The sequence below is a fragment of the Convolutriloba macropyga genome, chromosome 4 (genome assembly GCF_964194025.1).
Source record: "Convolutriloba macropyga chromosome 4, txConMacr16.3, whole genome shotgun sequence".
Lineage (NCBI taxonomy): Eukaryota > Metazoa > Xenacoelomorpha > Acoela > Convolutidae > Convolutriloba > Convolutriloba macropyga.
The window spans coordinates 79,170,148-79,185,677 of record NC_134471.1 but is presented as its reverse complement, the minus strand read 5'-3'; the positions used below and the strand labels follow the sequence as shown (position 1 = coordinate 79,185,677).

The window sequence follows — 15,530 nt, the reverse complement described above, 5'->3', positions numbered from 1 at the left end:
TAAATGAAAAGTGATCTTATTCTTGAAATTGCGATGCAGCCGTCGAAAATTGCGAGAAACGCAAATGAAATCTATCTATTTAAAACATGTTGGCTATATATTTCAACATACAGAAATGGAATAAAAAATTTATGTATGAAGTGTTGTTAATCTTTTTAATTTGAATTTTTGTTAGTTTCAGATGATATGTGATATATTGACTTTGAGTCAATTTATTCTTTTCGACTGAGATATGACAAGCATGTCTGTGTTTGACATTGTCCCTGAAGATGTGTTGGATGCTATTTTTCTACGTACCCCTGCTCTGGATTTAGTTTTGAATTGTCCTCTCGTTTGCAGAAGATGGTTTGAGGCTCTGTCTGGCAGATATTTTTGGCTACAGAAGTAAGTTTTGGATTATTAATAGCCGCCCTCATCTTCTCAGCCGGCTATTATTGCGCTCGTTTTTTTTTTACTTCGTCAAACTTTTTTTCGCTTTACCATTTTGCCGCTTTTTCGACATTTTGCGTGAAATCTTTTTGACTTCTCTAGGCTAGTTTCTCTCTTCTCTCATTCTGCTAAAAGTGAATTTGAACATCAGTTGCTAAGCAAAGCAATTCAAAATGAACAGAGTCGGTATAAAAAATTGAAGTCAGAAATAGAAACGGGATAAACCCATAAAGCCCAATTTTAGATGCCCGCTATTTGAACGTCGTTCCTATACGTCTTAGTTACCACCTCTAATGCTTATTGGTGTTGATAGTAGCCCCTGTAGCCTCTCTCTAAGAAACAGAAGTATGTTCAACTGCGAAATGCCATCAAAATAAATCGGACTTCAAAAATATTTTTGTACAAAAATCTTTTCTTTTTCAATATATTCTATTCGTTCAATCCCAATCATATTTATTGGAATCAACGGCGGCTATTTTCCGGCAATCTGCCGGGTATGTTCTAGTTTAACAAAATTTATTGCGTTTTCCATATTCGTTTTATGTCAAAGCAGTAATGAAAGTCTTGAAATCTACTCAGATGCAACTCGATTTATTTGAATCATAATTATGGGAGCTTTCGATCTTGCATGTCGAAGACTGATTGTATAAGCTTAGTTGATGACATCACATTTTTAGAATCAGTTCTGCATGGTTACATATGGCAACCTTCTTTTTTCCAAAAAAAATGGGATAGCCAAATCTTGAACAAATCATTGGCTTTTCATTTGATTGGGGAATAGCTTAGAGCATTATCCATCTCGTGGTTTTTACGACTGAAAGACTATTTAGTAAAAAAATTCTGTAAAAATTTCTGCTTTCATGACTACAAACAGCTTCTATATTTGCAATCTAACAATATTTGTTTCAGTTCAGACTACAACTCCAAACATAAAACTTTGTTTTGAGTTGCCGTGTGCCGTTTGATTTCCAAAAAACTCCCCAGTAATGAAGTTTAAAAAATGCTTTTATGACCTTTTTTTCGTTTCTCTATAGGTCTAGAAAGCAATCACAGATCGTTTGTGGCAGTTAATCACGTACGTCAGAAGAGAATCATTTTTGACGGTATTTTAAAAATCGTTGTTCAAGTTATAGCGTGTCGCGTCAAGTTGAAATAAGCGAACGTTTCAAATGCCACAGGTTAGAGTTCAAAGGTCAAAGTTCAAATTTAAAACATGTAGAAAAAATTGATGAATGGAAAGTTAATGGAGAAAACGTTGACATTCAAATGAGAACATTGATGCTCAATTGCACGTTTTTGGCGTTTTTCGAACGTTCGCTTATTCCAAATTTATGGGACAGACTATATCTAAGTTCTCTTTCATTGCTGTTTTTTTATTGTTCGCACTTTTTCTTCGGGACAAGAAACGGACTATCGATTTCTGTTTTTGTTTCTGTAAATAAATAATTACTGCATAATTTCGACGAACTACATACCAAATTGACAATGTATTGTTTAGAATAGAATCTGAGGGAATGCGGATATCTGAGAGGAATCGCCAATTGCTACTAGACAACAGTGACTATAGTTTGTGCATCTACATTCTGAAAGGCGTGGCGTGTGGTTTGTTGCCATTCAACCGGAATCTCATCAGAAATCCGTGTGGGGAAGGTGAGTCCTTTAACTAAATTAACAGGAGCAAAATTGAACTCCCCAAACTCTGGAGCTTCGATAACTGTCAGCAATTATTAAACTAAAAACTAAAATAGATGGTACCTATTCTAGGAGAGGAAAAATATCAGAATTGACTGATATCAAATGATAACATGGCAACCAACTTCGATGCAAAAGGAAATAACTACTGTATTCGGATTAGATTGAAACTTTTAAAATTTCAGATACGTTCATAAGTTTCAGAAGTTTTCTGCTATAGAAATTGTAACTTGAACTTCGTTGATCAAACTGTGTATGATAACTCTTGTTTCCATTTTAACGTGCTCTTATATATGTTCTGGTGTATCTAAGGAAGAAACTTCAATCTGTTTATCGGGTGTTGTTGTTGTAAACAACGAGGCTCGGTAATGTGCCTTCGCACATCATGTTGCGACACCGATCATCTACATTTTTTACTTTAAAAATTACTATATCGTTCAACAAACCATTGAATGAAAAAAAAACATTATACCGTAGAGGTCGATTAGACCTGTAATTCATGTGACTACCAGAAAAGAGAGCGACAAAAATCAAATATTTACAAATATTAATTACGACCAAAACTCGTTGTCCATTTTTCATTTTTTTAAAACAACTAATTACCAAATCAAAATGGCATCAGATAAAACCTATACTAAAAAAATAAACATGTACTTCATTTGAAAAAAAAATGCGGCACTTTTCCTCAATGCCACATAACAAGTCGACAAGAAAAGAGCGAAAGGGCAAAGTTTTAAAAAACGTTTCCATTTTTTTGAAAAAACTTAATGTCAAACAGAATAAAAACATTATATATGAACTGAAATCATTGAGAGGTTCATTGATACATCCATAGAAAGTGATTGAGAACTTTCATTATCCAGGATATGTCATTGACTACAAGAAGAACGACAAATACAGGCAAAAATTAAAAATCAGAAATTGCACGATGTTCTCTTTGTTGACATATGAATGAATATATTGTATTTTACGTTTTAGGACTTCCGATTGGAATTTATATAGTAAAAGATGCCAGGGTAGCTAATTCTCTTTGCTTAGATGGGCGCAAGTATTGGGTTCAAAAAGAAGCACACAAAAGGCATGCAGATTATGATAGCGACTCGGATGAAGATGAGGATTACGATGACCAATACAGCGCTGTTCGATTCGAGGTTGAAGAGAAACCAGTGGGCGCCTACCCGATTCCGGACAAGGTCGGTTAGTACTCGCACTCGTTTTTAATAGCCGCGAAGCGATAGCGGCTATTATTGGGGACATCGTGGTTTTTTTTACAATTCAAAGAATTTGAATTGTATTGGGGCGCTGCCTTTTTTTAAGATCTGTTCAATTTATTTTCATGATTTTTGAAGTCAAATTGGAGTAGTGATTTTGGTCACGCCGAAACAGGAAATGGAGCAAAAAAGCGAGTGGTTTTGCGGCGTGAATATTTTTTGCTCTAATTTTAAAGTAGAGTGAGAAAACGGTGTTTGAACAAAAATTCGCTTTCTCGCTAGTGGTTTTTGTTCACATGCGGCAATTTCACCTTGATTTTTACTTTTTTTCCAATTTTTTGGATTGGATTTTTTAAAATGGTTTTTCCAATCCATTCATAGTCCCTACTAGGTCTAGTTTTCTGTTTAGTCATTGAATTTTCTTTGAATTGTACGTCAGGACTTGTCCTGCCATGTTTTTTTAATTCGTCGTCTCCATCGATGATTCTTACGACATGACTTCTTGGAATTGACTTCAGTGACTTCTATTGCTTTGCAGATAAAATTTATGTACGTGACATCGGTTCTGCTTTTAGGTCAATTGCGTGACTTACCTCACTCAAAAAATGACTTCTGAACTCACTTATGGAACTTCAATTTTTTATGAAGATTTACTAGTTATTAGTGTGCATCTAAGTAGTTCCAATCTTATATGCCCTAATTCGTGATTATTAGTCTGGAGTTTTTGATTTCGAATATCAATTTTGAAATAGCTCTTTACGGGCTTTTTCCTTATAGAACGTATGTGTCAAAAAATTGACAGTCCGAAGCTAACCCAAAAAGTCTAGTGGTCTATTAAAGGACTGGTGGTCGACCTGTCTATCTTATTTCTTTAGGTGTTTCAGTTCATGGAAGGTCACGAGCGTCTATTGCGGCTATTTTCCGGCAATCTGCCGGCTATGTTTGAAAAGTGAATAAATCCGCCGTCGCCCTCAGATAAGTCAATTGTAAGTTGCTTCAGACAGCTGCGCCTATGGGTTGCAAATATTATCCACCGATTAATCTGGGGGTTATGGAGGAAACAATTTGGAGAAAAGTTGTCGTCTACCTATTCAAACAAATTGGTATTGAATTAAAATGGTTGTCTTGCAGTTACTATTCATAGCTGCAAATCTGTATGATGGGTAAGTATATATTGAGGTACTCTTCGTTTATTACAGTTCAGAAAAATTCTATTGTATTCAGGCTCTGACTTTCTACTCGTTTTAACGCGTTTCGATCAATTTTACCAATGCGGAAAGCATTAAGTGGAAACCCTGTTTTGGACCGATGCTTTTCTGTACAGATGGAATCCTGTTTTTCGGATTCTGTCAACATTAATTTCTCAAGATAACAATATTTTTAGAAAAAGTTGACTGATTTTGATCTTTTTCGTAGTTTTTTCCATATAATTCTGATTTGTCTCTAGGTATGATCGCATATTTTATCCTTATGCATTCATTTTGAACCAACTAATACACAGCTTGCTATGTTGAGTTCGCTGTTGCCATGAAAAAACTTGTTGCAGAATCCACTGACTTCGCTTTTTTTCCATCTTTCTTTCAATTTTTGTAAGCTTATGGTATTTTCTTGCTATTTCATTTTCTAAATTTGAAAGTTCTACTGGTTCGTTTTTAATGCGATATTTTGCTTGATCGATTTTTGTGATGCATTTGATTTTTCATCCCCGAAAACGGTATAAACAGTTGACGCCCGTTCTCTAAGAATGCGGTTCACTAAAACTGTATTTAGGAGACAATTGCATGCTGTGAAGGGCGGTTTTTGATCTTGAAAGTTTTAACCCCCGTAGTCACCCTCACCTCCCTCCCCAACACAATTTCAGTCCACAGTCCTACAGCTTGAGGTTTGGGCCCGCTCTTGTCCAGCCATCCCAACCCTACTGCACACTCCGATTAACCCCCCCCCCCACGTCGCTTCCCCTATACTAGCATCTCGATCTGGGTACTACCAAAACCAACCCGATCGTTTGAGAGCGATTCGCCCGACGTTATTTGGTGCTATTCGGATTTCTTTAGCAATTGATTGTTAGTGTTCGGTAATTTGTGAAACTGTATTTTGGAGCAATTTTTGAGCTGGAAATCGCGTAGTGGTTTGACCACATGCTGTTAATAAGATTTCTGATTGCTCTTCGAAACGTCCTAGACAGGTATAATTAGGGGAAGTTTAATCGAACAATAAAATTTTCTCGAAAAAATGATCTTTTTAATTGATTTGATTCTAGGTAGATAATGGCTGAAATCTTATTTTTAAAAACTGATTTGCATAATTTTATTGGTTAATCATTTTAGTTAAAATTCTTCTTTTCAAAACTCATTTGAACAGTTTCCTGGTTATTCCAATTTTTCGATCGGTTGAGAAATGATTTTGGTTGAGTTCATCGAATTTTCTGATTATGATTTGGTAACTTTTGAACTCCTGACATCCCTGGTCACTGAAACTCTCCTGTCATAAGATAGTATAAGCTTCCCATATTGCCTTACGAGTTAATGCAATAATCTTGGATCAAGATATTATAGGAGAAATAAAGATTCACTCTGAACGTCAAGATCTAAGAATTGTAAAAATTCCTAAGATCTTATATGATTCTTATATGTTTTTAATCTTTCAAGACTTCCTAAGAATGTTGAGCACTGGTAAGATCTTATAGGTATCTTTTAAGACACATTATTCTTGTAAGATTATAACATAGCTGGTGAGATCTCATAAGAATCTTATAAGACAAACATTAATCTTTGAAGATTAAAACATTTCTTTTAAGATCTTATAAGAATCTCATCAGGCACATTGTTTTTGTAAGATATAACAGATCTCTAAAGCATCTTCTAAAATTTTCAATGACCATGCTACGAGCTTGAATGTGTGGGCCACTGAAGCAGACAAAATTTGCTAAATGCATGCAAAAATAATATTTCTTTGAGAACGAATGAGATATCTTTTTTTAGAAGATTAATGATAAATTATTAATAGTAGATTATTAAAAGTGTATGATCCGATTATTATAAGAAAATAAATCCAGATTTATTAAAAGATGATTTGTCACGGAATTGTCATATGTTAAAACGCTCACAAAAACATTGGTAGCAATCACTGTAAGAATAGGTTGTAATTCTCCAATTGGAAGGCTATATTCTCAAATTTCATATCAAAACTGACAAATCTTTAAAGTAACCCTGCTTTGTGCATGAACAAATGCCCCAAAAATCAACGAGTTTCACAAATATGAAACAACTCGCCAAAGAAATGTGTAGTGAAGTTTCAAACAATGTGAATTGTACTTCTTAAGTTGAGTAAAAAAATTGCTTCGCTCTCGTTGAAGCTCACGATACAGAGCTTCGACATTTCCATCAAAGCGTCAAATCTTTTTTTACATTATTGTAGTAGATTGATTTATAGGCTGAGGAAATTTGCCTCTGATAGTATGGCCAATAATAAAGCAGTTTTAGTGGGCATTCAAAATGCTTCAACTTTTATCCATTTTAGTCTCACAATCGAGTGTGATGATTGTTGTTGAGGTACATCACTCAAACTTGAAGGAGACAGACAATAGAATTAAAGTTGCATTGGCCAATCTCACGTCGAGAAGACAAAAATTTTGAAGATCTCATCAAAAATAGACAAAATGCCAGAGAATTTTCTACCAAAAAAAAACAGCCGAAAGACTAAGGGTATACCTATATACTGATAAAAGCAAAGCGAGAAGAATCAGTGCGCAAAAAAGAAAATATAATACTGCAATGGGGAGCCAGAAGGAACAACTGAAAAACAATCAACGGTAGAAGACAATGTGAAGCACTGTAGAATTTTTCTTGTAGTTCGCAATTTTTCTCCGCCATCACAATTTTTTATTAACAATCACTGAATCCTTATTAATCGACATTCTCTGCCTCCGGGTCACCCTTCTCAGACTCCGCGTTACCATTGCTTGAATCCACGGTAACGATCTCTGAACCGGTATTAGCCCATATTAGTAATCTCTTCATTTTATGGTTCTTGAGAGTTGTTTGTACTAATTATATCCTGCCTGAAAGAACAGTCCAACTTACTTCCTACCGCGTCCAAACTTTGCTGATTATCCGGACGGAGCGTGTATCGATACAACTTCCCACTGTTACGGCTTCCAAAACAATTTGTACAGCCTTTTATTTTTCAGTTGTCTCTATGTCTGGCGGAGAACAGGTAACACGGTCCCTTTTTGGGTCAAGGACAATTAGTTTCGTTTCCTCAGCAGTCCGTAGTTTTGCAGTTATTCTCTTTGTCTTGTCTGCATCGTTCATATCACCTAGAATTAGGAGGTTAGCTCGGTTGTGCAACTCCGAGCTGCCAGATTATGGCTCTGCAATCTCATCTTGTGCAATCGCATCCTGGCCCTGCAATCTCATCGCGATCCATCCGTGTCTCAAATTTATCCAGCGTTATCTTTTTGCCTTACAGAAATTTATTTGCTATCTTTTGTTGAACCAGCAGTGAACAGAGAACTGCGGAGAGCAATGAGAGCTGCCGAAAAAGTGGACATCTAAATAGTGATCGTGGAGAAAAAATCTAACCCTCAGAGCCATGTCAGATTTTTTTTATCAGTTCAAGTGTAGCGTCAGCTTTGCGTAAAGTTTTTTTTCCTTTCAAATTTGTGACTGTGTCCGTTTGCATTAATGTGCACAACTTAGAGTTTGAGATTAAATTGTGCTATACAAAAAAACGCAAACAAAGGAAGTCTTCCCTGACATAAAATTGGGTAAAACCGGGTGAGCATCGATTAATTGTTACCAAGTGGTCACTGATAATGAAAGAGTCGCTGTTTGTACAACTGTTGGGATCAATTTTAATCATACTCAACTGACAATTTTGCTTCAACAAAAAATGGTGGCAAGTACACATGTTTGCACTAATTTCCGCTTTTTTTCAGAATTAGTTGAAGACTGACCCCTGAACCTTAATTACAAATCAGGCACTGTTCAAGAGTAGTCATTGTGCGTACCACAGAAGCCCAAACTGACAGATAGCTTACCAACCAATAGAAAACAATTTCGTGAGGAAATGCGTACCATCGTTGCGAAACTTCCCAAACCAAATTACACAAATCTCTAGCATTTTTTTATTCTTAGGAGCTAAAATTGGTTTCCCATGCGTGTCGCAGTTGCGCGCAACGAATCTCTTTTAAGAGCTTCAGGTGGCAGCTACAATCAAAATGTATCTTGAGAAGGCGTGAACCCGCCAGTCATCTTTGCGTTTCACGATTGTGCTTAACGTATTTTAAAAGAATCACCTTTCTCTGCTTGGATGTCTCGATAAACTCAAAACATTTTGAACAAAGTTGATTCGCACCACTTGTTCAAGGTCGAGTTCTTCGATCTGCGAGAGACTCGCATCCTTGAACATTTTTGTAGCTGATTCCATTCTCTTCTCGAGTTTTACCTCTCTGATTACGACTTTTCTGCGATTCCCGACTTCATTTTTTGCTTACTGGCTTTCATTTTACTACTACTTGTAGACGAAGATTATCGATATTAATCTCATCGAGTGCTACTTGAGTAATGTCGATCTGTTCAATGGTCTTTTTATTTATCAAAACAGCACTCAGCATTAAACACACTGACCTTTGTCGTCGTGAATTATATAGACAGCTGCAAACTTTTTCGTCATGATTACTTCTTTTTTGACTAGTGACATTTATTTATTATTTAAAATTTGTTGAACGTCTTGGACTGAACTGGGTGTAATACTCGAAGCTTTTGATGCATTTGTAATATAACAGGTAGTTGTAATTGGGAGGAAAGTCATTTGTTTTTGTTGGAATACGTTGTGGTCTTGAATCTGACATATTAATTCCTAAAAAGTGACATTATTTAGACTTGAGTCGTTCACATGCTAGTTAGGATTTATCGTAAAAGTAATGAATATAAAAAAAATGTGACGGTGACGGTTTATAACTTTTGTAAATTAAATTTTTGGCGTATCGTTATTGCGCACCTTTCCAAAACTTTGTTAGAAAGCGGACAAACTCTCGCTTTTTTGCAATTCGGCGCTAAGCATTTGGTTTCCTAAGCGTACCACTGTTGCGCATAAAGAACCAATTTTCAGAGCTACATGCAACATTTACAAGCAACCTTCTTCTTTCACTGCTTGAAGTTCTTGGCCGACTGCCCTGTGTGATTTTGATTCCGACACCTCACTTTCAAAAAGCAAAATGATAATTATTTACTCAAAAGTAGTCAAAAGCTAGTTCGGGTCGACTATGGAATGGAGTGAAAAGGACAAAGTCGAACAGTTGATCAATATTATTAAAGAAACAATCTACTCTCTGACCTAATCATTAACTAAATTTCATCCCAAAAAGTGAAAATCAATAAAGAACGAGTTCATGAAGACAACTTACAAGAAATTTGAGAAATAGTATTCGACCACGAAAGGCAACTCTCGCTTTACACGAGTAATCAATTAACAACTGTTTTTTGCATCTGAACACGTCTGCTATTTATCACCAACAATAAGTATTTGCCGAGAACATATATGCATGAAATCGTTACTGACGATATTGCTTCAACAAAAAATGGTTGCAATTACTTTTGAATTGCTTTTAGTGTGGTGCACTTTGTTCAGTGAGCAGTTTTAGGTATAGGTTTTTTGAAAAAATTGTTCGCGTGTGTTTACTATTTCCTTGACGTTTTTGGTGTATATCGATGTTATTGTTTTGTATATTATACTGTATAAAATTGATGCAAAATAAATGGTGCCACACAATAAAATGCAAATAATATCTAGTTTGATCAGGTTTTGCACGGATTTAATTACGGAATCTTTTTTGTCGAGACTGTCATGTTGATAGAACTCAAACTGGGGAAGTAATATTAGTCACTCCGGAGCAAAAAGGTGATTTAATAAATGGCGCAAATATTTTTTTTTCTGAATTTGTTTTTAATATGGAACGAGAAATTGGTATCTGCGCAATTTTTTTGGCTTTCGAGAGAAAATTATCTTTGAACGTGCTGCAGTTTGATCTCTATTCTCATTGTTTTCTCTTGGTATTTTTTGTGAATTCATACATGATATTATGTGCTGTAATGTTGCATAGTTGTTGCAACGGTTCGTGCCCGTCCCTCAAAGGGCAGCCAATAATTTGTATGAATTTAAGCTATTTGATCTAAAAATGTGAAATTTTAACCTTGGTTGTAATTGTTGTTTTTGTTATCGCGTCACCAAGACTTGCCAATGAGATGTCTTATTGGCTCTCCAATGAGGCAGAGATGTATGAGGTTTATGTTTTCAGTTTCATGCTTTTCGACTTTAGAACTAAACTTAAAAGAATGGCAAATTATTTGCACGTTTTGCCCTGTCCTACTTAGCGTTGTTTGTGACGTTTTATTCGCTCTCTCATGAGGCGTAACTGGATCTGTTCAGTGAATTCGTTCTTGATGTTTTAAATTTGATTTGTTCACTTCTTGAACCTCAAAAACGGTTTCGATCACGCTTCAATGCCTCACCTTCAAACCTGCTGTTCCGCTTTAAATTTTTTCTATCTACTGTCGGCTTGATCTATTGTCAACTCATATGGAGTAACTAGTAATTTTGACAACTGTTGCCCAATACTACAATTGAAACTTTCAAAAATGTTCCTAATTAAATGTAAGACAGAGATTTTACTTTTTTTAAACTTACCTCAATCTGCGTTTGTAGTTTGTAGCAAATATATTAGACCTGCGGTCTTCTAATGTTATTTGTAGCTCGCTTGGCTGATTTTTTGTCTGACGCTTTTTAAACTTTTTGTTCTCAAAAACGGGATAAACCTGAAAAGCCTGCAGCGTAATAAGTGGCCGAGCAGCTCTTTTCGAGCCTTACGCTTTACTAGTCTCTAATTATGTCGTTCATCGAAACTGCTGAGGACCTCCGCTTCGCTCACCCCCACTCCCCCCTCCCCCTCCATACACGCCCAAATGCTACTACAATCCCTACGCCCCAGCTGACTACTACCAAATACAACCGCTCGCTGGTCGTATGAGGGCAATTTGCACGACGTTAAATTTCTGTATATTGTGATTTCTGTAAAATCAGTTGCATTTACACCATCAGTGTTTAATGTTTACCACATTCAAAGAATATGTTGCTCGTTTTTTACAGTAGTTGATGACGTCAAAAGGCATATCTCGAACTTAATGAGTATATATTTTTTACGCCCTCAGGTGCGCATGATTTTTTTAGTAACGTGCTATCTAACAACACACAATTTATTTTGGGTCATAAAAGTCGCCGTGGGAGCCGAAACAGAAAAGATCTTAATACAAGTTTGGTTTTAGTTTCTCAGTAATTTTCAGGTGTTCCAACCCAACATTGTTTTGTGACATCCTACAGACTGGGAATTAGAGTACAGGTGCTGAACTTTTCCAAGTACAGCATCAGAGAAGGAGTAATGGAGCTACTAAAGCCAACAATTAACTACTCTCAATGGTTAGCTGTCATTGATGTTTCTAATAAACTTTTATATATTCTTTTTTGACCTCAGTGAGGGACCGTTTTAAGCCCACAATTATAATTAATGTGATACATAAAGCGCTGTAAAAATTAGCACCTACTGTTGGTGGTGTATTTTGTTGGCCCGCTGGGTTGGCCACTTTTGTTTTGGTAATATAATGATCAATTTGAGAATTGTTTTGACATTTTTATTCTCACTCGAAAAAAAAACCGACAAAGACAGCAGCATTTTTGTCCAACCTTCTTTGAGGAGAAACAAAATTTAATTAATTTTCTGTAAATAATAGATATCAAGACTCCACTGGAGACATTACACGTGTTAAGTTATGTTAATCAATCATATCGCGCTTAATTGGTCACGGATTTTACATTTAGTTGTTACTTCAACCTTCTAAGAGAGCTCTTGATTGTGTAGGGTCTCGTCTCGGCATGACTGTGGCTGTGAAGCGGAATTGTCAATCCAGGTCAAGTCTGGTCTATGGACGATGAAGCCAGACCCTCTGGATTGGAACACTTCTCAAGAGGGTGTCGAAAGGAGGGTATGGTACAAGGTCTGGTATATATTTGGTTATTCCATAAAGTAATTAAGATATCAATATAATAAAATAATTTGTCAGTTTAATTAATTTAGATTAAGAAAATTAAATTATATGACCGGCTTAATAATTATTAATTTTTTGATTTAAAATTAAAAAGCACCTAGTTTATTCTCCCACGCCATTTACGTATTGCTTGTTGCCTTGTAAAATTACTATTGATTGCTTCAGTTTTTTTTCAGTTGGTACGAGAGCACATCATCATTTTGTTTAAATAATGTTTAAAAGTATTAGCAAAAGTAATCGCTGAAAGCATCAGTGAAAGTATTTTCCGGGGTTTTTTGCGAATTCAACAGTCGGTTTTTCAGTTCTTATCATTAGAGCTGCGAGGCTATAAGTTGAGTGTTGCTGTATTGTGGTATTTCTGTTTTTTTAACTACTTGAAGAAGAGTATTTTTTAGGTTTACTTGAAGTTACTATTTGTTTACACGGCATTTTCACCAAGTGAACGTGAGTAAAATTGCTCTATGAATTTTTGAGTAAGAAAACGTCTCTGATCATGCACTGCATTGAGTGAATGAATTTTTTACATTGGAAAGTTTTTGGGAGAATTCGAAGCATATGGATAACTTTTTTTGCCTTTTTGTTCAGTTTATTGCTTTGTTTGATTTTTGTAAAATATTTTGAATGACCCAGAATCAATGTGTAACCCTGTTATGGAGAGCCTAATAATGCGTTTCAAGTTCAAAATCGGCTGTTTTCTTGGTTTATTTTTAGCTTTTCCTGAATAATGTCTTTTTTAAAATCGTTGAGCGGACTTTTTTTGTAATCATTGTATATGGAAACGTCCGTTTTGTGGTTCTTGCATTTAATTCCTTTGTTTATGACGAGTGGTGTTTTCATTTCGATAAAACTGTACACTTACTAGTCGGTTTTTGGCGGTTTTTGTCCATTTTTTCTACGCTTTGTTTGTATTTTAATACACACCTCCAGCTACCTACCCCAACCCCATGCGCCCTCACTCCTCTTACCCTCACCTAATTACTAAGAATTGTGTCCTCGTATTTTGAAAATACTTTATAGTTTTATTAGGCAATTCATTTTTTTGTTACTTCTCCATTCTCATTTAGGTTAAGATTAGTTTAGATACTATATTGCACGCATCGTCGAGTTGTTTCCGTTAATAGTACCGGTTATGTATTTCTGATTTTGTGATATCTAATGTTTCGGAACAGGTAGTTTCAAAGCTTGGATCTCAATTGTTTTGTTAGTTTTGAGGATTTAAACTGAGGATTTCTCAATTTAATTGACGGTTACTTTTGTATCAATATTGAATCTTTCTGCTGAGTATCTTAGGGCTCTTCATTTTTCGGATCTATTCTGTTTCGCCCCCCCCCCCCAGCTTAGTGAGCATAAACCTTTTATGACCCCCAAGCGCACGTGCTGTTATTTTACATAGTAACGTGCTATATAACAACATATAATTTGTAACGGGGGGTCGTAAAAACGCGGAGGGGGGGGGGGGGGGGTGGCGAAACGAAACAGAATAGATCCCAAATTTTTTGACTGAGTTGTTTGCTTGGCGTCATTTTTTCTTATATGAATAATCTTTTTTGGTTTGCTGAATTATTTATGACCATACATGATTTCTGCATGACGCTATAGATGACAAAAGCTAACTTTAATTTGGGATGATTATGTAAACTAAGGATTTCTCAATTTAATTGACGGTTACATTTGTAGCAATAGTGAATCTTTCGGCTGAGTATCTTAGGTCTCTTCATTTTTTGGATCTATTTGTTTTGCACCCCCCCCCCACAGCTTAGTGAGCATAAATCTTTCATGACCCCCAAGCGCACGTGCTATTTTCTTACATAGTAACGTGCTATATAACAAAAAAATCATATAATCATATAAAATCATTTAATCATATAAAATCATATAATCATATAAAAAAAATCATATAATTTGTAACTGGGGGTCGTAAAAACACTGGGGGGGGGGGGGGGACAGAATAGATCCCATTTTTCTTGGTATTTGAAGATTAAAGGTCTGCATAGCAATTGAAGTTTTGTGCGCAACCTGATATGGTCAAATTGTTGCACGAAAACAACTTGTATTTAGTATATATCTCAGTATATATCTGTGGATAGCTTTTAGAAACATGGGTTCTTCTTGACTGTAGTTGAATTGCTGAATTGGTTTTTCTGGGCTTACTCCGGTGGTCTTGTTCTGTGTTAAATTTTAAGTATTTGGAGTGAATTTTAATCATGAACACGGCGTGTAAACGCCATTGCAGTGCGTTTTTTAATAGCGTTGGTAAGAAAAAATACTTTTAACACTCCTTTTGAACAGAGTCTTTTGACACTCTTTTTGAAGAGATTCGACATTGGTTTAAAAATGGTATAAGTGAGCTTTTTTGTTTTTTTCCCATAAAGATGTTTGAAGCGCTTTCTCCTGTTTAAACTGACTTGTAGCATTTTTCTAGAACCTATTATTTTTTCGTTATTTCAGATGGAGGACGAGGTTCAATGTGCATTGCCTATAGACACCATTGTGTATCGGAGTACAGGCAAAGACAGACAGTTCTGGGCAGGAAACTATGGCTCCAAAACTACAGCCTGTTCTCTCATTCTAAAGATATGAGAAAACGATTATTCTTCACCTTCAATTTTTTCTTACTCTCATTCGGTTGAGCTGAGACTTCTAAACATTTCTGAATCGTATTAGAAGATTAAAATGTGTTTGAAGCAATTATTGTTAATCTCTTATATACGTGCACACTGTTCCAATAAAAAAACTATTTTCAATAATCACCTCTTTAAAAAAAACCTTAGTGGATTATCTTTCGCATATTTCTTAAATTTAATGTGCAAAAATATCAATTTTCTTTATCTAATTAAAATCGTTCAGGACCTTAAGGGAAAATTCACCCAATTGTCGTTTTGTCGCTGTGGCAGTAGCAAAATATAGTGCTGGAAAAATGGTTACAGCTATTATGTAGTTGATATCTGGTTGTTTGTTTGACTTGAGTTAACTTGATCTTTGTCGCTCGTATCTTATTCTTAATAAGCGCTTCAAAAATTTAGACATCATTTTTTGTACTACCTTGAGTTTTTGTTGGAATGAAAATTGGGACAGCTTTTCAGGTATTTGAAGTTAA

The 15,530-nt window shown here is 35.6% G+C and overlaps 1 protein-coding gene across 1 annotated transcript; it reads left to right on the top strand.

Moving 5' to 3' along the window:
- The first annotated feature begins 178 nt into the window (after positions 1 to 178).
- Positions 179 to 15,183, top strand: LOC142338689 (F-box only protein 44-like). The gene is made up of 6 exons (XM_075388556.1): positions 179 to 384; positions 1,928 to 2,079; positions 3,160 to 3,318; positions 11,675 to 11,807; positions 12,247 to 12,382; positions 14,882 to 15,183. The coding sequence occupies exons 1-6, from the start codon at positions 233 to 235 to the stop codon at positions 15,011 to 15,013; spliced, it is 864 nt and encodes a 287-aa protein (XP_075244671.1). The 5' UTR covers positions 179 to 232; the 3' UTR covers positions 15,014 to 15,183.
- The last annotated feature ends 347 nt before the right edge of the window (positions 15,184 to 15,530 follow it).

Coding starts and splice junctions, on each gene's coding strand:
- LOC142338689 (XM_075388556.1), top strand. CDS start 233: ATGACAAGCATGTCTGTGTTTGACATTGTCCCTGAAGATGTGTTGGAT. Junction 385..1,927: donor AGATATTTTTGGCTACAGAA/GTAAGTTTTGGA, acceptor TGTATTGTTTAG/AATAGAATCTGAGGGAATGC. Junction 12,383..14,881: donor AAAGGAGGGTATGGTACAAG/GTCTGGTATATA, acceptor TCGTTATTTCAG/ATGGAGGACGAGGTTCAATG.